Genomic DNA, 24,121 nt, shown 5'->3' on the forward strand with positions numbered 1-24,121 from the left:
ACTCTTTGATCTACTAAAAACCTCTAGAGTCATCATAGGTATGTAGTTTTGTACCTTACAGTCTGATTTTGATCTAAGTTGACAACTAGTCCTCTTTGGATATCAATTCTTGGCTTCTTATGGTAAAATTTACTAAAATTTACTCTTTTTATCTTATTTATTTTAATTTGGCTCATTTATGCCTCTATAAAGTAAATAAAAGTTCATTTTATATAAATACAATATTAAAATTAAATCTTTTATTAACTAACTAATTTTTTATTCTTATTTTTTTATTATATTTTTTTTAGGTTCTTCTATAATAATATCCATATTTTTATTTTTCATTATATAGTCATGTTACCATACAATAATATTTTAAATTTCTTACTGAGGAAGAAAAGACTTGTCATCATTAAAAATGTTTGTACCTATATTATGGAGAGTTCAAGGATAGTACTCAACATTGTCCAAAGAAACAACACAATTATAAAATGAAGAGTATAGTTGCCAAATATGACAATGTATTGAAAAATAAGTTTTTAAAGCAACAATAAGGACTGTGCAATTAAAATCTTACATGATTCCTAGTAAAGGTCCTATTCTATCTTCAGATCCCTCACCTTGTTTTATAATAGAAGTTTATTTAGAATCAAAAAATTACAAAGTCTTAACCTTGTTGGATTTAGAAGCATTAATCTATTTTATAGATAAAGACTTTGTCAAAAAAGAAGATATAGTCTTAGTTGAAAAAATCAAACCTATGCATATAGAAGTAATAAATGGTCGTTCATTGTCTTTCGAAAATATTACATATAAAATTATTTCTATAGAAATAGCAACTAGTGGTCATAATAATTAAATAATATTTAATATGATTAGATCTCTTTTTAATCCAATTATTTTAGGATTATTGTGGTTAGAAAGGTATAACCTCCAGATAGATTGGATTTCTTATAATCTAGATGTTTTCTATAATTTAGCTCAAGATTTTGTTAGGCAAATAGAAATATGTAAGATCAATACATCCAAACCATTATTGGTAGGTATAAGAGATTTCATGCGTGTTGCAAAAAAAGAGTCAACTTTTATTGTATACATAACATCTATTGTTGATAGAGAAAAGGTTTTAATCGGCATTCTAAGTCAATACTAAGATTATCAAGACATTTTTTAAAAGAGGAATGCTATGATTCTTTCAAAGTATCGTCTTTAGGATTTTTCCATTGATCTTTAAAAAAGAGCTCAACTACCATTTGGACCAATCTATATCCTATTAGAAAATTAGTTGGCTGCACTTAAAGAATGCGTTGATGAAAATTTGGTCAAAAATTTTATATGCTATTTTAAATCTTCAACTGAGGCTCTTATCTTATTTATGAAGTAAATAAACAAATCTTTATAAATATGTGTGGACTATTGAAAATTAATTAAGTTTATCATCAAGAATATGTATCATCTATCTTTGATTTCAAAACTTCTTAATGAACTAAATCAAACAAAGATCTATACAAAAATAGATCTACAAAGAGCATACAATCTAATATGCATTAAAGAAGGAGACAAATAGAAAAGTATATTTTAAACCAAGTATAAGCATTTCAAATAAAATATTATGTCTTTTAGACTCACAAATGTACCAATTACTTTTCAGCATGTAATGAATGATATCTTTTATGAGTTTTTTGGTGATTTTATCGTCTATTATTTAAATGACATCTTAATCTACCCTAAAAACATAAAAGAGTATGAATTTCATATTTTTCATGTATTATAAAAATCAAGAGATGCAAAATTATATGCCAAGATCAAAAAGTATGTATATTATACTACTCAAGTTGACTTTTTAGTATACATCATTTCAAATGATGGTCCTATGATGGATCCTAAAAAGTTCCAAACTATCATAGATTAAAAGATTTCAAAAATAATAAAAAATATATAAAGTTATTTAAAAATTGTCGTTTATTATTGGATCTTTATTTAAAAAAATTTGAGTTGTGGCTCCTATTACATGCCTAATATATAAAGACAAACTTGAGTAAAGCAAAGAAGCTGATACATCTTTTGAAGCCTTGAAGACAACATTTATTTTTGTACCAAATTTATATTATGTTGACTTTTTGAAGGCATTATTTATAAAAATAGATGCATTAAACTTTGCCATGGATATTATTTTGTCACAAATAGGAGTAGATAATAAGCTCCACTAGGTATTTTTTAATTCTAAGTAATTTTTATCAATTAAGATTAATTATGAAATCTACAACAAAGAACTTATTGTAATTATGGATTCATTTCAAGAATGACATCATTATCTAAAAAGTGCTTCTAGTCCAATCATCATGTATATAGATCACAAAAACCTAAAATACTTCATATTGATATATGATTTGAATTTTCACCAAGCCTATTGGAGCATGTTCTTATGAAGATTTGATTTCAAGATCACTTATTAATCTAAAAAACAACAAGATTTGTTAAAAGCTCTTCTTAGATGTTTTTAACTTGCATCAAAAGAAGAAAAATACTACTTTTGATCAATAAAGAATAATTTTTTTTGAAGTCAAAGCATTTTTATTTTCAAGCAATAAAATCATTATTGATTGTTGATTTAACTTTTTACAAGCAAATTCAATCAAGTATATCCTCTAATCTTCTTATTTATGATATTAAGAATAATTCTTTTAAGTCTGATGATACTTTTAAGTTTGAGTTCAAAAATAATCTACTCTATTTTGAGGGATGATTATATATTTCAAAAGGCAAAGCACTATTACATGTTTTTTAATCTCATCATGACTTTTGAATAGCCACACATTATGGATATAATAAGACTTTTAAACTAATATCAAGAGATTTTTTGTGGCCTCAAAAATAGGAGGCAGTTAAAGACTTTATACTATCATGTGATATTTGTTCAAGATCAAAAATTCCTTGTCATTGATCCTATGGACTTCTTCAGCCATTACCTATTCCAAATCAACTATGGTCTTTTATTTCTATGGATTTTATCACGAATCTTTTATTTTTAGATTTGTATGATTTTATGTTTGTAATAGTAGATTATTTTATTAAGATGGTATATTTTGTATCATGTACAAAATCTATCACAAGTGAAAAAACTACTATACTTTTTCTTGACAATATTTATTACTATCATGTATTGTTCAAAGATATTATATTAGATAGAGAGACTCAATTTAGATCAAGATTTTGAAAAATCCTTTTTAAGATTCTATAGGTAGATATAAAGCTCTCTTTGGCTTTCTATCCTCAAACCAATAGACAAATAATATGGATGAATTTAGTTTTGGAATAGAATTTGAAGTGTACCATCAACTGTTATGAAGATATTTGACAATTTTTTTGCCATTGGTAGAGTTTACATACAATAAATTAGTACACACTTTTATTTAATAAATATCTTATTTTACCAATTATGGTTATCATCCATGACTTGATATTTTTGACTTTTCAAAAGTTGATAATTCTATGGCAAAATAATTGACAAATTTTTTTTTAGAGCTACATACAACAATAGAGGCATAGTTAAAAGAAGCTCAAGAATAATAATAAAAAAAAAATCAATACGAATGCCTCTTATAAGAAACAACCACAATTCAATCTGGGTGAAAAGTTGTGGCTGTTTTATCAAAACTTCAAGATTACTTGTCTTTGTGAAAAGTTGGACTTTTTTAAGCTTGGATCTTTTTTTATTTGTGAATAAGTCAATCTTATTGCTTATCAATTATATCTATTGGAGTCTATAAAGATCCATCCCATATTCCATGTATTTTTCCTTCAGCCATATAAAATAGTGAATATTTCAAAAAGAAGATGAATGCTACCTTTTTTTTATAAAAATGGATAATAATTAAATATTTGAGATGGAAGAAGTCTTTGATTCAAGGCGGTGCTGAAATAGATTAGAATATCTTGTTCATTGGTGCAGTATTATAATGTAACATGATTAATGAATAAAAGAAAGAAAAAAATATTATAGTATAGAAGATCTTATTTTTAAAAGTTATAAAAAAATATCTTAGAATAAAGATAATAGTTAAAAGATTGTACAATTAAAAAATATTATTATTGCTTTTTTACAAATTAGGCTTCTACTTACTTTGTAGGGCTAGAAATAAAACAAAAAAAGGTAGATTGAGAAATAAAATGATATCAACGTGTATAGGAAGGAATTAAGAGTAGATTTTAGCAAAATTTACTTCAAGAAGCTAAGAATTGATACACAGAAGGATTGATCATCAACCTGGGTCGATATCAAATCTCAAGGCATAAAACCATGCACCTAAGGTGACTTCAAGATTCTTTGGCAAAGAAGAGAGCAAGATTTTATACGATTTTTTTAAGCATTTATTTTGATTGATTTGAGTGTGTAATAACTTTCTAAGAGCTTTGCAAAGTCACAGTTATTTTGGGTGATTCTAGAATTTGTGAAATAAAAAGGGTATTATATTTTGGAGAATTTCATGAATTTGGTAGTAGATCTATGGTTCAAATTTCTAGGACTTATGAGAATAGTTGTTTGAAGTGTATATTATAAGTTTGAGTTTGATATAAGTTTGATCAAATAATTAAATTTCAAAGATAGAATAGAAATTATAAGTTTGATCAAATAATTGAATTGAAGGTTATTGAATTTTAAGTAGATTGAGGTCTTAGAAATTGGACTTTGAGGGGTAATTAGGATTTCTAAGATCTTCAGCAATCTACTTATTGGAATGGAATGAAATTTATATGTGAAGGTAATAGATTTGATTTTTTATACATATATAAATTTTAAAAACAATTGAATGGTATGAAAATGAAATATTAGTACTAGAAGACTAGCATTAAAGATGAAAAAAGAGGCTAGCCAATACTCAAGCGGATTTTGATATTTATCTTTATTTAATAAAATCAATTCTTTTCAAATTTTATATGCTTAATAACAAGTTAATTATTGAAAAATATGTGAAATTTCAAGCAAGATCAATAATTTAATTGATAGATATTGAGATTCTAAATTGTGCTAGGATTAGGTTGAGTTGATTAGATTTTGCTTAGGATTTGGTTTAAACTTGTGATTGAATTAGGATTTAGGATTTGATTAGTATTTGGTTAATATTTATGATTAGATTAGAATTTAGGATTTGATGTAGGATTTAGGATTTGGTTTAAAATTTAAAATTTAAAGTTTTCTTAGGATTTAGGATTTGGTCGAGGATTTGATTGAAGTCCATTAGGATTTCAATTAGAATTACATTAGGACTTTTTGAGATTTATTTAAGATATATTTGTGATTATTCTAAAAAATTCTGAAAAAGGAGTTGAAGTTTTTCATTGATGACATCCATCAAAACAAAAATAAAGAATAGCAAATTTTTGTCTATATATATATATATATATATATATATATATATATAAGAAAGATAGCATTCTATCTTATATTCTTACTTGTAACTTCTATGTATTTGTGATGCTAAGGAGATAGATAATCAACAACCAATAGATTCAACTCAAGAATTATCACTTGTTAGTTTATTAGATAAGACATTGCAATTGTCACAACTTTCAAGATGAAATAATCAAGATGAAAATCCTCAAAAAAGACATGTCTTTCCTCAAATAGATGTCAAGATACAACATATTTAATATCACAACCTTGGAAGAGACTTCCAATGTTTGATGATTTTATTAGAAATTACAACAATTCATGACGATGTTCCAAATGTTTTATTTGAAGGTTGTTACAAAAGCCTCAATAATGATCAAATATTAGGATAGTCTTTTTACCTTAGTATGGAATATTATTGATGGCTGAAAAAACCCATCAACCATCTTTGAAGAGAATAAAGATCAAAGTATGTAAAATACATAATTCTTTGCATTTTAGATTTTTTTTACATATGATGATTGCTTTTGATGGAATTCGTCTCTAAAAAGGAGAATAATGTCATAGACATACATATTTATCTATATGATTAAATAAAAATAAATAATAATAGATTTATTTCATAATATTTTTAGGATAGCTTCTTAGAAGCTTTATAGATACTACTTTGACTTTACATGTGTTTGTAGTTGATTGGTAGATTAGAAATTTGGTCAATAAGTTAACTAACTGTTGATAGCTTTTGGAAGAAACTAATTATGTGGCTTATATATGGTAAACTTGCCTTACAAGTTAAGATACGTGTCTTGCAAAGTCAACACGTTTTAGAGGTCTTAAAAGACATTACCACATAGCTTGTAGTTAAGAGTATATAAGGAGACAAAATTAAATCTTTCTTCACTCTTGTCAATGCTTTTCTATTCCTTAGTCTTAATTTAAGACTTTTTAATCTTTTTGTCTTCAGTAATAGCTATTCTAATTTAATACTATGTCATCTTTGAATGATTTTTTAGTTTTTTTGAATGATATAAGAGTGTATTGAGGATTTTTTTTTTTTAGAATTTATGTCCCTAATACTAAAACAAATCACTCTACCTTAATCATCATTGCTTTCTTGCAGTCTCTATTCCTATTTTTAATTGTTTCTTATTTTCAACTATTACTAAAGACAAGAGTGAAGGACTAAGAATAAGGCCAATGGTTGGAAATAAGGAAATAGCTAGAAACAAGGACAAGGTTGAAAGGGTACAATGATGATTTAAATATATGGATCAATTTAGTAAAAATTTGGATCACTTTATCATTTTTCATAAAATAATAAATTTATTTTATATAGATATATTTTATAGAAATTATATTCTATTATATATTTATAGAATTTAAATTTATTTTATTTTTTAAATATTAAAATATAAGTAAAAATATAATAGAAGAATCTTAGATACATTTTAAAATGATGTTCATTCATATTATTTATTCATCAAATCAATGTATGGCATGAAGAGGTGTCCATATAGTTAAAAAAAAAAGCTATCTACCTTGTGTTTATTTTTTCTTTTTTCTTTTTTTATCTTATTAGCCATAATATCAAAGCAGAATTTTTTTAATAAACATTTACAACTATAAATTATAGCTTTTTAAAAATAAAACTTCTCTTTTATGAATTAATTTTGAATAAGATTTAATTCTAAATTCTTAAATATATTATACCAATATTTTTTATATTTTAAAATTTTAATATATATATATATATATATATATATATATATATATATATGTGTAATTTTTTTTGAATTAAATATTTTTGATACATATTTTATTTAATTATTTATTTTCAAAGAAATTATTTTTATATTTTAAAAATTAGAAGAATCTTAGAAAAAAAGATATGGAATAATTAAGTTGACTTGATATTTTATTTGAAAATTGCTTTATAAGTTTTAGTCATGGGATGTTTTAAAGAAGAAGAAAAAAATAAAAATAAAAATAATAAAAAAAAAAAACTTTGTAGGAATTTAACTAGCAATGGAACATGTAGGAAAATATTAATATACATTTCAAACTTTCAATTTTTTACGTAAATAATTTCAAGAACTATTTATATATTTTATGACTAAAGAACATAAATATTATTAAATTATAAGTATTTTAAAAAAATTAATTTAATAGATAGAATTCAAATAGTTATTTGTTTTATTTTAACATTTGTAATATTTTTTCTTTTGTATAGAATGTCTTATCTAAAGCAATAATAATTATCAAAATTATTTTAAAAAACTTTATAAAGATAGATTAATCAATCTCCAACTATCAATAAACTCTCACTACAAATTCTCTTTAATACACTCTTTTCTTTGTAGAATGACATCTTATGTCTACGCAACATTCTCACATTACATAAAGCATAGCTTGCAAATGCATTGAATACTTGGTTATAGAAGAAAACTATCTGCAATCTATAATTGTCTTATAACAAAGAAAAAAAAGATGCTCAGAAATATATTTCTTAAAAACGTTTATCTTCATAGAAATCCTAAATTTAAGAAAGTCTTGATTGTCTACTTTAGACCTTATCAATCCTGAATCTTATACTCTATAAATCCTAAAACTTGTATCCCATAAAATTTAAACCTTATATTTTATAAATATTAAAATCTAAATCATTTTAAATCTTAAATTCTAAATTTAATATTTATTACGAAAAAAAATCCTAAAATAATCCTAAATAAGCCTTAAAACATCTTAATAAAATTATAAAAAACCTCCAAAAAGTCCTAAGCACAAAAAAATAAATTTCAATGGATAACACTTCTAATTAGATTATAAAATTAATTTAAAATTTTTTACATTATTAACTTTATGAGTAATGTACTAATTCACAACTTTTAAAAAGATTCAACTTATAACTTAAAAATTAATCTAAAAAAATCACCATTAATAAAACTTTGCTTTATATTCAAAGTTTGATAAAGAACTTTAATAACTAAATCTTGAAATTTAGCTATTAATTTTTGCATCAACTTAGTAAATGGCTTAAAATGTCATCTATTATATCAACATCTTAAATTTTTGTAGTTAAAAAAGATGTGGTCTATCTCTAACTTATTAATTAATTTTTATAGAATCATTTTTTTCACAATCTATAGTAAAAGATTGTTAATTTTGAAATTAAAATCAAAAAGAAAAATAAAAATAATATTTTAAAAATAATAAATTAATAAATTAATAAATTATAATTCTTTTTTATTCTAACTACCAAATCTTGAAAAAAAAAATTAGATGAGAATTCAACCTATCATATTAGAATTAAATGACCACAATAAAATAATATTCTTCTTCTTTAGATACATCTAAGATAATGTGATTTTAGTCCACAAGCAATAAATTAGATTAAAAAATATATTTTTTAAAAAAAATAGAATTTATAAAAGCTTTTAACTGAAATAATTGAAAAATTATCTTCAAATCAATAAAATCCCTTATATTTTAATAAAACTTTATAAAGATGATTAGAATCCTATTCACAAGTGCTTAAGCATATATTAGCATAAGTGGATGGAAATTCACTAACTTTATAATTAAATGGGAAATTTAACTCTATTTATGAATTGCTCTCTATTTATCCTAATAATCAATGTTGGATAACAAAATCATCATTGAAATTTTCAATAGATTGAAAGATTATGAAAAGAATATATAGAGTATAAAAGATTATATTAAGTACTTCAAGTGTATTCATCTAGATAAAGTTTATTTTATAGTTATTTTTATAAAAAAAATAAAAAAAAATACTCATATAATTAGAACCAAAATTAAGTAAGTAAAAATAACTAAACTACACAAAGTTAGAATACTTCAAATTAATGACTTATAATACAACAAGCTAACAAATAGTTACTTTTAAAAGTATCAAAAACTAAATGGTTTTGTATTTTATTAGACTTTCATCTATAGAACTTCATACTTATAAAAATCTTTAATAATAGATAAAATTATATATAAATTTTTTCTTACTGATCTCAAAGACATAAAAATCTTTTATTACCAATAATAACAACTCATTTTGAATCACATGGGAGCAAATGAATTATTTTATTTTAAAAAATAATCTGAGCATGAAGAAAAATAAATATTTTTATTTTAGTATAGAATAAAAGTAAAGTGTATAGAAAAAATCTATAAACAATACAAAAAAGATTCTATAATAAAATTAAGATATTTAATAAATTAAAAAGATTAGGATTAGAGATAGCAAACTAGATTTAGAGAAGGAAAATCTTCTTTCACATGAAATTATTCACCACTTATTAAGATAAGTTTGGAGCATCATCTATAGTTGCTTTGCTTATGGCATTAAATGCAATTTATCTTCTTAATTAAAAAAAATAAAAATACTCCTTTATATTTTAAAAATAAAATAGGATTTCACTAATATATATATATTTTTTGAAAATTCCACAAGAATAGACCAAGAAAAACCAATGATATATGGAGCTTCTATTATAAGATCATTCTACAAGGACTCATGGTTCAAGGCAGACGTTTCCAAAGAAATCTTGTTTCGCGCAGTGTGAACGCGACAATTCTTTCTTTGGTCCACACCATCCGGCGCGTCGGACGACTCCAATGTGAACGCATATATTTATTGACATCTATTCACACTAGCGGAGGCTTTGTTGCGACTGCGGTGTGAACGCATTCACGTTGCTGCCATCAGAAACCTTTAACGAGAGCTATGATGCCCCCCTTCATGAGATCTCAAATTTTTAACTTCTTTGCAAGGAATTGCGAGTTGTGTGTATTGTTGCGCATGAGATTACAAAGCGCCGCTGCATATATTTCGCAGCTATGCAAGACACTTTCCATCGACTTTCCACCCTGTATATAGTAATATCCGCTGCTCTGGCTATGGCAGTGGTTGCCACGCACTCACCCACCACATCCTACCGTCTCATGCCCCTGCTGACTTGTTATGAGGTAAATTCAATTTCACAGTAGATGCCGCACAACAACCGTGATATTATTTGAGTTTTTCCCACCATCAGGCTCAAGTTTGCTGACCTAAGGTTAGGGATTTTATACCATTACGGTGACGATCGGATGTACTTCTCTGAAAATTGTGTACGTTGAGTAAGAGAACGAGGAATTGGGCTATCAGGGTTCTGAGGTGTAAGGCAAGAAGCAGAGTGAGTCAATGGAGGCTTGAGTGGTTCTGGGTTGGAGCTCTTGTCATCATGTTGATGAGGAATGTGTTTACGTTGAGCAGGAGGAAGAATAGGAGCTGGGTTGTCAGGGTTTTGAGTTTTTGGGCCAGAAGCAAAGCGGATCAATTGGTGGATTGACTATGGTTGTGAGTTGAAGTTGTATCATGTTGATGAGGAGGGTCTGACTTAGGAGGGAAGTTATGGAGGATTCGTTCGCCTCGTTCGCTGACTTGTTGGAGGATGGCACCAATGAGGTATTGTTTTCATTGTTTGCGGCGGAAGGGCTGAGTGAAGGAATGGTTGAGGTACTTCTGGGGACATTTTAGATTAGCGGTGTGAGTATGTTTGTTTTGGCGCTTTTAGCAGGGTTAAGTCATGCCAATTTTGGTGTTGGCCTTGCGTATGTTCTTTTTATTTTGGACATATTGGTCGTGGCAGAAGATGTTTGATTGTTGTGTGGGTTGTGCTTCCTGGTAACTTTTGTGGTTGAAGATGGATTACCGCAATGTTTTAGGGAATGTTGATTTGTGGTTGCGTAGGGAACTGACGGGTTTCAGGAACTCGATGACTATGGACGTTTGTACGAATACAACAAGTTTGCAGATGCTTCGATATGGGATGGCGTATTTGATAACAGACAAGAAACTCCGTCATCGGTAGCTAGCCAGACGCAGGATGCAGAGGTTGTAGATGTAAGCAGCAGCAACGAGTTGCAAAATATCTTACCAGATGATTTAGCAGAGGCTTCATCCCAGTTCCGGACTAGTTTCCAGAGTGCGGCGTCCCCACAGATAGCCCCTCCTGATCCAGAGTTGCAAGCTGAGATGCTCGAACTCCTAAGCATTTTCCAAGTCGTGTACGAGAATAAGTCTGCTATTGACACACCCAGTTTGCTAAAGAAATGTATACACATGTGCGAACGAATCACGGATCGATTTTACCAGCTTCCTCAGGTTGTGGCCATGCACGAGCAAGCTAAAATTCTGTTGCAGATGTTCGAAAACGAAGAAGCAGGAAGTTCTCTCACCCGTTCAAATCCATCCTCTAACTCAGCAACCGGTAACAGCACTTTGTCTGGGCGGTCGCATCGGCAAAAACTTATGGCAGATGTGAAGGAGGCTCTAGATAGGGTTGATTGTGATGCAAATGAAAGAAGGCTTTTCAAGGTGCTCTTACAAGCTCAATAACATTTTAGTTGGACGTTTCTATACAGTGAAAGAATTCTATCTCGTAATGTCCTCTTGCACTCATAAGTCGCGTTTATTAGTTTAATTTGGTGTCTGGATTTCTTACTGTCTGAGTGAAGTTATGACAGTGTACTAGAGTTTGATCTTGTGTTTGACTGTTTGTATACCCTTGGTATGTCTCTAGTTTTATGAAGTAACCTATTGATGGATTGTGTTTAATGTGATTTTTCACTCCAATCGCAAGAAGACTAATTGATTTTGCGTGATTTATGGTTTTATGAAGGACCCTGACGAAGGTAGAGAAGTGAACGGTGTCTACATCTGCAAGGGTATCTGGTACTGCAAGATGCACATTGAGCAAGAACAGTGCAGACAATGTGGGGTCGACTATCGTTTGCTTAACCAGGTTCATCGTTCACGGACTGAGGAAGCGCAAATGGACGACATTCTTCGGAAGGAGCAGCAGCGACTGGAGGAGCTTGAGCATCGGCGCGTTCTCCTTTCACGCCCTGATTCCGTCATCCAAGGAGGATTAACCGATGTCCACATTCACCAAGACGCTGAAGATTTTCAGTCAATAGGAAGAGACCTGAACGAGGAGTTGGCGCGAGCAAGGGAGAAGGATAAAGCCATCTCATTGAGGTTTTCCCCTCTATTTCAGATTTTTGAGGAGAGAAGACTTGTGCTTTAGAATGCTACGTGGTAGATCAATGCCTTCTTTATCTTGAGGGTTTGAAAAATGTGCTACAGATACTGGGCTGTGTCTGTCAAATAATTGCACATGTAGCTTTTAAGTACTAAAATTCGTGTCCATGTATGTACAGAAGATTTACTTTACAGTAGATAGACAGGTTTATGAAAGACCCAGTAAGCGCTGGGACTAGACACTTCATAATCAAAAAAAATCTAGCTGATATAAACTGCATATACAAGTTTTGATTTTAATATTAATCACTTCTATATTATCCGCTCAGTCGCGTACAGTTGAGACTTGGTTAATTCATCAAAAAGTTTGAGGTGCAGTCACCATATTTGGTATGCAAGTTCAAACGGTGACGAGTCTGTTTTTTATTTACTGCAATATTCGATATTGCAGTAACATCTACGTTAATTATTCACCAGCATGAAGTAGGAGCTTATGCCTCGTCTGCCTTGTTTACGAAGAGCATAAAAGAGTTGGCCGTCACCATGGTTCAGGTCAAAAGGAAGAATTACCGACAGAACACATTCACTGGGTGTACAAAACAATTGATCTTATTTGGTTGAATTTTTAGGAATGCTCTCAATGCAGGCTACTCAAGCCTTTACGTGGGTGGGAAAACTAGAATACCAGAAAACCAAACAAAAGCATCAAAGAGTTAATTACAACCTCAACACAACTACAGTACTAATTCAAGAGAAGCCATTTAATTACTTCTCTAGTTGTTCCACAAAGTCGAGAGCTACTATCCAGAGGTATAAATCCTTTTAAGAACGAAACGTATACTAGTTTTGGTTGGTGGTGTAGTCACTAAAGAAGTGGTGGAGGACAATAATGGGAATTGACAGCCAATATTCTTTGCCATCAACCCCTTTCAAAGACTGCACTAACCAGATTCAAAATATTGTCTTCACAATGAGCTTGTCAAATATATATATATATATATATATGAATGAAGGGCCATCTTATTAAATCATGTGACAGTACCAGCATTGATTGATAGCTGTCTCTGTGTGGACTTCAACATGTTTAGATACTCTGTGTACTCATGACGTTACTTGCTTCTATTATGCTATTATCAGAATAATACCCTCACATCAACAATATATATATATATATATGTATGTAGTGGGGGTTGTTGCCATGTCTTACCTGAAAACGTGAAACCAACACCACTTGTTGCAAATATAGATTCCTTGCCTATTCCAACCTATAACCTCTAAATCTTAGAATGCAAATTGATGTTGAAATTAGTGCCTAAGGAAAAAATGAGAAACAATTAGAAACACAAGCAGATGAACAAAACAATGGAGATGTGTGCCATGCTATATTGATGGATAGCCTTCATCAAACTGACATTTTAATGTATTATTTACTCAAACTCAGCAACCCACATTTCCTAATCCCTTCAAATTACTTTACTGCTGAATGTTAATTTTAGGTGCATTTTTGCAGCCAATGACTGAGATTTTGTAATTTTTGCAGTAATGTTGGTCATGTAGTTTTGTTAATATTCAATTCTTTGAGAGAGTTTTTGAATTTAGATATTAGGCTTCTCTTGTTTGCAATATCAAATTTTACTGATATTACCAAGATTTGAGCATTGAATATATGCGCTTATTATTTATTTATTTATTTATTTTAATAAAAAAAATTATTGATTTTTTTCAGTAATAAATATGATATTTACTTTAAACAAAAATAATTAGATAAAATTGGTTTTTATTCATGAGGTAAATTGAGAAATCTTTATACTTAGAAATGAGGGTAAAAAGCCAAAACTTTTAAAGTATTTAATTGGTTAAACTTTAAAATCATAATTTAATAAAGAAAAGGTTAAACCAAAAGCTATAGTAGGAGAAAATAAGAGTGAACATTTTATTTTATTTTATTTTATTTTATATTCCCTGAAATCATGTTGTAGTTACAAAAGAAAAAACAATATCAAAAACACCAAAAGACAAAGTCTCAAAGCAATTACTGGTGATGTTAAAGAACATATCCTGATATATCAAATATAAATACATTTCTATACATTCCGAAAATTTTCTATCAACAAAATTCAAGATTGGTTCCAAATGCCATTTCGAGTGTAATCAAGTTAAGATTGCCTCCAATTAGTGGAGGCCAAAACCCATTTTAGAATAATCTAAAGAGAGCCAATACAGATTTCACACTGATACTCTTTTCAGCTATCAACAACTAATACTTTGATAAGCTTGTCCGAAATGAGTAGTGTGAAATAATCTGTATTGGCTCTCTTTATATTAGACATACTAATATAATATAATATGATAAGCTTGTTCGAAATTCTCGAGTCTATCTGAAAGCAAGCTTTATAATCTTAACGTACAACAAAGTTCTAGTAACAGTGTAATCTTTTTGTTCTTATTCATACCTATAGCACACAATGCTAGAACAAACGAAGATATCAGGTTTAGCTATCACAACACTTCACAATTATAGTTTTCAGCATAAAGCACCAAATCAGTCTTCAGTTTAATATGCGAAACCATGCATGCAACAGCATTTGCAACAATGAGCAACATACTCTTCAGATAGTTAATAAAGTAGGAGATTGTCTGGGTGGTCTTGCTTACAATAATCTGGAAATGCAAAGCACATGAGATCCACCCAGTGTCCAGAAATAATTTTGGATGGTTTTTTTGCATTTGACATGGTGCTTTCGGAGGCTTGAAAAGCTGCATCACCGACACCTGCAAACCTATGAACCTCACGCTGGCAAAACGAATCCAAGCAAGTCAATTTGAAGGACAAAATGCGAGAGTTGAATCAGAGATAGCCTTATAATAATTCCATTCTAAAAAATTGCATCAATGACAGACGGCCATTAGCACAACATATTATAAGAATGGTGAGAAGATGGCACCCTGAATTGATTGCAGTAGCACTTACAAAAAAAACAGTCTGCAGCTCAGGCCTGGCACAAAAAAGAAACTGCAGAAATAGTTGCAATTACGAGACAGGAATCCGGAGAGGAATACCGACCACGCTAGAATAATCTCGTGCACAACTGTCTCCCCGCCCCATGTCTGTTAATGGGCTCCTTCATAAATACAAACTTTATGTGTAAGTACCCAAGGGGTATCACTTTAGCTGGCAGCTAAAGGCACCAGTCCCACTGTAACGGTGCCCATAAAGCATTTCCTTCTACATCTACCCAAAAATTCTACAAACGTGTCAAATGCTAGGGTAAGAATCGGGATAGATATTTCGATGCAGCGCGTGGGAGCAGTCAAAAGATTTACATTAACTGAGAGGAGCAACCCATAGCATCATATACGTGACTTTCTCTTTCAACCCTAAGAATTTCCGGCCTCTCAAAACAATCTTTCGGGAAGCGATTAGCATGAACCTCATTCAAATTCTACACAGCGTCTATCCAAACATGATTTACGCACCTGCCAACAGTAAAAGAAGAAATAGAAAAAGAAAAAACGGGGCATAAGACGGTCTCGAGACACGTCAGGACAAAGCTTCTTATGATCAGATCGTATGGCATCCACATAAAATTCGGGAATACCCCCCTCAAAGCACCGAATCTGAGTTTAGTGGTGATGTGATCTTCACCGCCATGAACGACACCACTAACACCGATATCACTGTCCATGAGTTTGTTTTGGCATGTTCGTGGTGTTCGTCACATCGTACACTTGCTATATCACATCTGCCATAGCTCTGGAATCCTGAAATGCTGAAACGGCCGAATCAGCAGAAAAGTTGAACCACTGCAACAGTCCTGCGGTATGAGGAATTCCCTCTCGCCTCCTCGCCTCCATGCGTTCACAATCAGTAATGACCATAACCTTCTCCGGCGTTGGAAAGCGCAGCATTACCTTCGTTGCAAATCCAGCCGCGCACATGCTTCAAAACGAATGAATGGCCAAGAACTGTAGATCCCTATCCATGTCGAAACACCATTAAATCCTGCTGGATTTCTGCCCAGCACCTTTTCCAATTAAAAGTCGTAGACGCCCTGACATGGCTCAAGCGGTGCGGAAAAGTCACCAACAAAATTGATTCCAGATATACCGAAGAGTTTGTTTATCTTTTTTATTATCTCCCACTATGCTTCTTACACACCTTTCGCATCAGAAAGGATCCGAGAATAAAGCTCACCGAATGAACCGAGCATCCCATACACGTCGAACCCTGCACAAGATACAAAATCACTTTGAATCCCGGATAAATCTTTAAGCAGAAATATCTGAGCCTCACAAGCAGGAAGATAAAAGTTTGACAGTAAAGTTAAAACTTCTTATTAAAACATAAAGTTTATTTATTTTAGTTTATTTTATTTTTCTGCGTTTAATAAAAACCAAGCGTTTTTCAAAGAGAGGCTCATTGATATCCATGTTGAGAAACTGGCAAACAAGAACTCACAGAAGCAGTCTTAAAAGAATGACTGAAATGAGTCGCTGCATCGAAACATTCTGTGAGGAGTCGGCGAAACAAGGAGGTGGGCTGACGTTTTGGTGATAAAGGTCCAGTTTGCCATTCCGCCAAGTGTCAGAATTCCGGCAGAAAATAGACGTGGGAACTTGAGAGGCAGCAGCCAGTGCCATGTGAGAAACTGTTATGATCGCAGTGCTTTAATGAAGATCTCACTCAGGTGCCAGAGACCGTAATGATGCCGTATGGCAGTACGCACCAGGAGAGTCAGTTGATGAATTGTCAGCATCGTTTGAATGAGAAATGCCTCCATCTCAGACTTCTGGCCTCAGAATCGCACGAGCTCTGCGTCCACAGCTAATGTACCATTTTGTTTTGTCAGCTGCTGTAAATTGTATGTTCCTCGGCGTCGTTATTTCCTTCTCTCCTTGAGCCTGGGCATAAAAGTACCCAAGACTCCACTAAAATGCTGTTTCAAACAATCAATGCTAAAACACAAGGCATCGTTTAGAGAGGCAGCTCTATTCTGAAAATTTCTTCACCATTCACACAAGACTCGTCACACCAGCACTGCAAAATCTGACCACGTTCCGATGTAAGGCAATCAAATAACCAACGACTGCACATGTCGGTAGGAAGAGAGAGAGAGCATAGTGAGACACATAAAAGTTGAAATAGAATTGGCATACCATTCCCTGGGAAAGTTTTATTCAAAGCAGAAGTAGTAGCTTGACATTTATGAGAAAGCTATTGCAGTAGCTACAATTGTGTGCAGCTGACCAAGCACATTAGTGGCGGTCAATCGAGAGAGCATCCCCATTATTCATTGATTACACTATCAACGGATGAAGAGTTTCAGGCATGAAGCTTGTGTAGCGGACTACCAAGCAATCCTGTTATTGATCAAACTAGTGAACGGAGAATCACTGGGAAATGTTCTTCACACATGCTCCTCTCATGCTCTTTTCACACTACCATAAAATACTTAGCAAACTACCTTTAGCTAAGGTGATTTGACAAACCTTCCCTTAAAAATCTGGTTTGGGTAGGGAAAAATCACCAGAAGCAAGGGACCAAGGAAAAACCAGCAGAAAAGTGTATTCCTACAAGCACTTCGCCTTGCAGCTCTTGTAAGAAAACAACGCAACTTGCCATATTACAAATGGGTTTGCTTTTCTGCTACATCCAATAATTACAGAACTGATTGCCTTGTTCATAGATGTCTACAGCATCACACTGCAACTCCATGTGCACCCTCTTCTCGCACAAAACACAACTCCAGTGCTTAAGCAACCACTAATTTGAAATGAAAGAACACCACTGCACAATATCCACCGTATCTTCCCACTCTATTAATGGTAATATTGATGCGTTAGTGTTTAGAAAATCGATCAACTAAAATAGTCTCCCGCTTGCTCTACAACATAAGCTCACCACTGAAAGCATAGAACAACTACTAGAGGCCGATGTAAAGGTATCCAGAAGGTGCCAATCGTCCTCCAGGTGACAGACGTCCAAGCTTGAAAAGATTCATAAACACTAAGATGAAATCAGTGAAGTTGGTGGGGGTTATTGACCAGAGAAAACATCCAGCCAACTCGTAAACGCAACAATTTTGTGAGTTTCCAATTTACATACTGTTCACTGTGCGATGCTCTTTTTTTATAGATGTAAGAATATCGGAATAATCTCCCGAGGAATTCCCGAAAAGAAATCCATTGGTTCCTTCTCCAACATGCGCATCACCCTGCTCAAAAACGACGACATTCAGTGCCCAAGTCAAAGATTCAACACACGTTGTTCTCTTCAAGCTAAAGAAATTTCGGCAAATCGTTTCAACTTTCTAAACGCCACTACGTTCGCATTAGGATCCGTTCAAAATGCAATTACAGCAAGTTGATCATCTTAGGAAAATATGGATTTCATGTAAATGGAAAAAGGGATTTCAAGCAAACAATGAAGAGATACACAAGGCACATAAACAAGATCTCTCTTTGAAGAAAATTTCACGTTTACTTTTAGTTTATCAACTAAGATATTAAATTCTTCTGTTCACAAGAGATGTCGCCCAAGCGGGAATAGTAACTGGAGAATATTAATTGGAGTTAACAGAAGAGGAAGATGTCTCCAAAGTATTAACCGAAATTCACATGTCTCCAAGGCGGGAGATTGACAAGCACTATTTTCGTGCTCAACAACAGAGGTTTCTGCTAGTATCTCAGAACTTAAAGTTGTAGTATTCAACTTACCTCCTCATCCTCATCATCTTCACGCTTGCGCCCCAGAAGGGCAGTCGGTATATCATCGTCCATGTTCTTTGCAAAACGACCACGAACTCGGGGACGACTATCCGCCAACGTTTTGCGGCAGGCGTACTGAAAGAGCATTGCATCAGAATCCAGGATGATTTGTGATCATTTAAAGACTGGGAAGTTTACACAGAAAATCGTGAGTCTTCTGGAATTCGCTTCAGCATAATCAAGCTAGACCGACCTGTTTTTGAGCTAAATTTTCCAACTGCCAACCGTAAAAAAAACATATAAATGATAGCAGCAATCGATGTGTGACAAAAGAAGAGGATATATACCTTAATTTTTTTGTTGAAATTGCGCTGAGACCGCTTTTGCTGATACCTGGTTATCCTTATTTTCCGTTCTTCCAAACTATATTTCCCCACCCTGTAGTTGCCATCGTCAAAACTTGGGGATGAACTCCCCTTCAATCCACTTTGCATGCCATTCAAAGTCTACACAGCAGAAACAAAACGATGTCATCGTCGCTGTTAGCAAGTGATCCCCACATAAGGAACTTGTGCAGTCAATCGAACTACGAGCACTAGTATCTTCGATACACAAAACGAACTTCATAAAAAACTTCACCTGAATATCCCCCGCACTGTAGACACGACGCATACCAATGCTCTGAAACTCTGCCAGGTTGGGCTGTAGGCGCGCTCCTGGACTTGTCAATCCTCCACGTCGATCAATCTGCGAGTGGCGAGAAGTTGTTCCATTCTCCATTGAGGGTAGTGCAGAGCCAATGTGTCGGAGCTGGCCCAGAGCATGACTACTGTAACTTCGCTGCATGCTCGGTCGAGTCATTTGAGGGAGAGGTTGCAAACCATCACCATCTCCATCCACCTAAGCAGAAGAAAACGAATTTATCACATGGAAACACTCCAAATATTCGCAACAGGTACTTAACAAGGTATGAGTTTTTAGAATATACACGACAACCAGATTCTCCTTAGCGGCCAACAATTGAACAGATAGGCCACAAGTAAACCGCGCTAAAGCGAGGAATACCTGATCGACAAAGCTGTCAGTGTCAACTGCTCCCTCTTGCATGCTACAGTATTGTTTTTCTTGCGACATTTTCATCCCACTTTCACAACCAATGATCCGCTCGACGTGTTCTTTACCATCAGAGGAGCTTGGAGACAACACAGGTGACGAACTGCCATTAATGGGAGGCAGGCCTTTGTTCTCTGCAGCAGACATCTCCTGACTTACAAACCTAGACATTCCGTTAGTAGCTGGCTGCGACGTCACCATATGCACATCGGGTGAAGGCTGTGAAGATGACGTGAACTGCTTCGTTCCACCCTTTGCCGAAGACACTGCTCTCGTAGAAGGATAAACCATCCCTGATGAAAATCCTACACTTGCAGTAGTCTGCTTATCAAACGAAGATGAGCGATAGGGAGGTGCCATTTGACTTAGAGTAAGCCCGTTCAATTTCTCAGATGCCGCCATAGCCGGCGACACTAAGACTGAGGACACAGCCTGGCTCGTTGTAGGCCTCGAAGGGGATCCCATCCCTGTTACCCCATTTCCTGGAGCATAAAGTCCGGACATACCATATGCCATGCTAATATTCTCCAGGTCCAATGTTGGTTTGTTAAAACCATAGTTGGTGTGCAGGGTTCCATTTAGGTACGGAGCACCGTTTCCAGCCACTTCCTGCTGGATAACAGAATTAGCATCACACCTGGCCTCAACCTCGTCTACAAACGAATCTCCGTTCAATCCCGAAGACTTGAAAATATCTCGGGTTTCGAATGCGGTCAAATCGGACCCTGCAATGCTGTTAAACGTGCCATCCTGATGACCACAACGATCAACGAGTCAGAAACCACCAGAGAACATGAACTTGCAAAATATCTCAACTAACCCTTGGCTCAGTAACAACGATCCTTGATGCTTCACCGTGCTCTAACAAAAAATAGACGACACAAACGGCAAGGACATGATGAACTAAGAACGAACTTCGCCCGTCAAGGCAGCTCGAGGATCATGATCTTCAAGCTAGACAAGCTACACGGATATAAATGCGGTGCATTTTCGCTAAAAAAATGCACCTGCAGCTCATGGTAGAGAAGAAGCATGCGTTGATGTCTCGGCCAATTGCAGAGGCTTCACCGACCGTTGGAGAAGCTAAACAAGCAAAAGGATGCATAGGCGAATTGGGTCGCGGAATTGAGCAAATTGCTGGGGATTGCCGACACCAAGATCAGTTTCTCTTCCACAAGATGTGAGGTGTATAATAACACCGAGGTTCTACGAGCATATCACAAAACACAGAAACACAAAAGCCCTTCGTTACAGTGGTATCTAGCACAATTAGCCTAAACTTATTCCTCAAGCTCGACCGTCATCACACAACACAACCGTAGACACAATCTATGACGGGACATGTGACGACTGCTAACTGCAAAGGCTTCACCGACCGTTGAAGAATCTAACCACGTGGAGGGATGCATGGGAGAATTGGGTCACGAAATGGAGGCTTTGTCGTCAATTTCTCGTCCAGTATGTCACAAAAAAACAGAAGCCGTTCATCACAGCGGTGTCTAGCACAATTATAGCCTAAACTCGTCCCTCACAGTCAGACATCACCAGATAACACAACCACTGACGGAAAATGTGACGAAAGAAAAAACTCACATCAAGTCCATTAACGTCGCCAAATGCCTCAAAATTAAGTTCATCCGCATTGTCAAGCAGCACATCCGAGAAAAATAGCGCCTCCGCTTCCGACTGATGGAGATACAGATCTTCCTCTCCTGACATTTAGAGAGCGGCGAATGAATATCCACTGCGAGCGAGTCCGCGAACCCAACGAGACCAGCAAACAAGCTACGCGACCCCCAAATCACACACATACGCTCTCTGTCTCTCTCTCTCTGCCTCTATTTCTCTTTCTCTGTTTTCTCTCTTCCCTCCCGAAACTTTAGCGTTCCGCCAACACTCCCATCACTCTAACCTGTTGTCCCCACTCATGGTTGCTGATTACCTATCCTCTACCACAATTTTAACCCAAGCACCCAAAAAAAAACTACCACCAAACCCCCCACAATACCCACAAACCTCGCCCCCTCGCACAGAAGAATCTCTCACTTCTCTCCACCCCCTGGAATTCCTCAAAAACTCCAACCCAACTCCACGTCCCAGAAAACCACACACACACACTTCTCCTCGCAAGACGTAACTTCTCACGACAAATCCTTGGATTTACCTACGCTCCTTGCAGTGCACAATTCGGAAAATTTTCTCTCGTGCAACGCAAGTCTTGCACCTTCTCTCGGCTTTCAACACTCAGTTCTCTCTCGACTCTCCTCCTCCTTCTCCTTCTTCTTCTGATATTATTCTTCTTCTTCTTCTTCTTCGCCGTCTTCGCCGTCTTCGTCTCTCAATGCTCACAGCGTGACACTACCCACGGGAAGGACGAAAAAGGGGGTGGTAATGGCTTGTTCCGGAGACAGGAAGAAGAAGAAGCAGCAGCAACAGCAGAAGAAGAAGAGGACTCTCTCGATCGAGATCAGTGGATGGAGATCATCGATTTGAGCACAATGGTGAGATGCGAGGAGAACGGAAGGGAAGTGGCGAAGGAAGGGAATCATCCCCACAACATATTTAACGAAGAAGAAGAGCCCATGTTCCCTGTTGGATCGCAAGAACGAGGTATCAATCGCATCCAACCCTCCCGTGCATCATCCTCCTCCGCCCGGTCCGAGGCCAACCAGTTCTCGACCCGGTCCAAAGGCCGCAGATTCCTGGGACACACCACAAATCATGAACTATAGCTGCTGCTGCTTCTGCTGCCACGGTAATGAATAAATAATGCCTCCACCTCTTTCCTCTTTGAAAAACCTTTTCTTGTATTGAAAATCTACCCTGGACTTGGCCCACAATATAAATAAATATATATATATATATATATATATATTTGAAAAAACACTATAAAGCAATGTATCACCTCAGTCATATAATAACATCCTTGACTTCACTCCCTGGTAATAAATAGATACAAACACATACATGTATGAATATAAATATATATATAGATATATATCCGCTTCGTTCCTAAAACTAGACCCATGTCCCGCTCACATACCCCCCTCACCCATTCCAAGGCCCACACTATGCCCTTTCCTTACCCTATTCCTCATTTGGGATTTAAAAATAAATAAACAAATATGTTATGGAATAAAAACTGTTTTGTTTAATGTATTTATGGTATTACTCGTAACTTGCCAATGAGAGACATTGGGCATTTGCTTCGAGGAACGTGTCACTCCGAATGAAGACTTGGGGTGGAGTGTGGATGGATGAACGTATGGATGAATGATAAATGCTCCGCCTCCCGGTGAGGGAGCCCATCACTGCCCCCCTTCATGCACAGTCGCTGTTGGCATAATTGTATGGTTAGCAGGACGACTGTAGGGCCCCACACTCCTCCCCCTTTTTTTCTGACATAACTGAAGGGAACGTGTTCCCTTTTTGTTCCCATTCAAACTGGTCTCCTGAACTGGTTCCCAAAACGTACCTACCCTCCCTTTAGGGTTTCAATTCAAGGCCAGGATGGGAATATAACTGTAATATTAATAATATTCGTACCACTCTATTCCTCCACTACAAAAAGGATGATAATAAATTAATAAACACAAAGGAGAAACGGGGGAAAAGAGTGCACAAAAGAGAAAGACAAGGTCCTATGGCCGTGTGTGTGTGTATGTTGCAACATTCTCTTCTGCAAAGGGGAATATCGCAGAGGAATCTAATGATTGCATTTGAGGTGACGTCGGAGATCCTCGAAAAAGTCGGGATTGAAGCAGCACCTGGACGAGGTGCTGGGTCTCAAAAAGCACACAACCCAACGTTGTCTTGCCGTGTGAACGAGGCAGTTTGAGTGTGTTCTGTTGTCTGAGCAGGAACACTTGGATGGGTGGATGAATGAACGG

The 24,121-nt window shown here is 34.4% G+C and overlaps 3 protein-coding genes across 18 annotated transcripts; 1 reads left to right on the plus strand and 2 right to left on the minus strand.

Annotated features, from left to right (window-relative positions):
* The first annotated feature begins 10,140 nt into the window (after window positions 1-10,140).
* On the plus strand, window positions 10,141-12,738 carry LOC112279321 (uncharacterized). 5 transcript variants are annotated; one of them, XM_090249286.1, is made up of 4 exons: window positions 10,141-10,440; window positions 10,641-10,883; window positions 11,118-11,744; window positions 12,049-12,738. In XM_090249286.1, exons 2-4 carry the CDS (start codon window positions 10,779-10,781, stop codon window positions 12,454-12,456), a joined length of 1,140 nt encoding a protein of 379 aa, XP_090105412.1. In that variant the 5' UTR covers window positions 10,141-10,440; window positions 10,641-10,778; the 3' UTR covers window positions 12,457-12,738. The 5 variants fall into 5 exon arrangements, with proteins under 5 accessions (XP_090105412.1, XP_024369425.1, XP_024369429.1 ...); XM_024513657.3 differs by having other exon boundaries at window positions 10,141-10,351; XM_024513661.3 differs by having other exon boundaries at window positions 10,141-10,351; window positions 10,641-10,832; window positions 11,136-11,744.
* Window positions 12,739-12,839: 101 nt separating this feature from the next.
* LOC112279322 (uncharacterized) lies at window positions 12,840-17,419 on the minus strand. Of its 10 annotated transcripts, none has more exons than XM_090249291.1 (6): window positions 16,870-17,419; window positions 15,888-16,638; window positions 15,382-15,518; window positions 15,066-15,204; window positions 13,618-13,722; window positions 12,840-13,346 (listed from the first exon to the last, which is right to left on the minus strand). In XM_090249291.1, the coding sequence occupies exons 2-5, from the start codon at window positions 15,930-15,932 to the stop codon at window positions 13,666-13,668; spliced, it is 378 nt and encodes a 125-aa protein (XP_090105417.1). In that variant the 5' UTR covers window positions 15,933-16,638; window positions 16,870-17,419; the 3' UTR covers window positions 12,840-13,346; window positions 13,618-13,665. The 10 variants fall into 10 exon arrangements, 9 of the variants coding, with proteins under 9 accessions (XP_090105417.1, XP_090105416.1, XP_090105415.1 ...); XM_090249290.1 differs by having other exon boundaries at window positions 12,840-13,474; XR_016502336.1 differs by having other exon boundaries at window positions 12,849-13,474; window positions 15,475-15,532; window positions 16,870-17,363.
* A 124-nt stretch (window positions 17,420-17,543) lies between these two features.
* LOC112279320 (uncharacterized) lies at window positions 17,544-22,776 on the minus strand. Of its 3 annotated transcripts, none has more exons than XM_073533020.2 (7): window positions 21,825-22,776; window positions 21,239-21,368; window positions 20,184-20,981; window positions 19,758-20,018; window positions 19,466-19,624; window positions 19,128-19,253; window positions 17,544-18,625 (listed from the first exon to the last, which is right to left on the minus strand). In XM_073533020.2, the coding sequence occupies exons 2-7, from the start codon at window positions 21,263-21,265 to the stop codon at window positions 18,509-18,511; spliced, it is 1,488 nt and encodes a 495-aa protein (XP_073389121.1). In that variant the 5' UTR covers window positions 21,266-21,368; window positions 21,825-22,776; the 3' UTR covers window positions 17,544-18,508. The 3 variants fall into 3 exon arrangements, with proteins under 3 accessions (XP_073389121.1, XP_073389120.1, XP_024369421.1); XM_073533019.2 differs by having other exon boundaries at window positions 21,239-21,437; XM_024513653.3 differs by lacking the exon at window positions 21,239-21,368.
* Window positions 22,777-24,121: the final 1,345 nt, after the last annotated feature.

Source organism: Physcomitrium patens, chromosome 3, assembly GCF_059467195.1.
Source record: "Physcomitrium patens ecotype Gransden chromosome 3, ASM5946719v1, whole genome shotgun sequence".
Lineage (NCBI taxonomy): Eukaryota > Viridiplantae > Streptophyta > Bryopsida > Funariales > Funariaceae > Physcomitrium > Physcomitrium patens.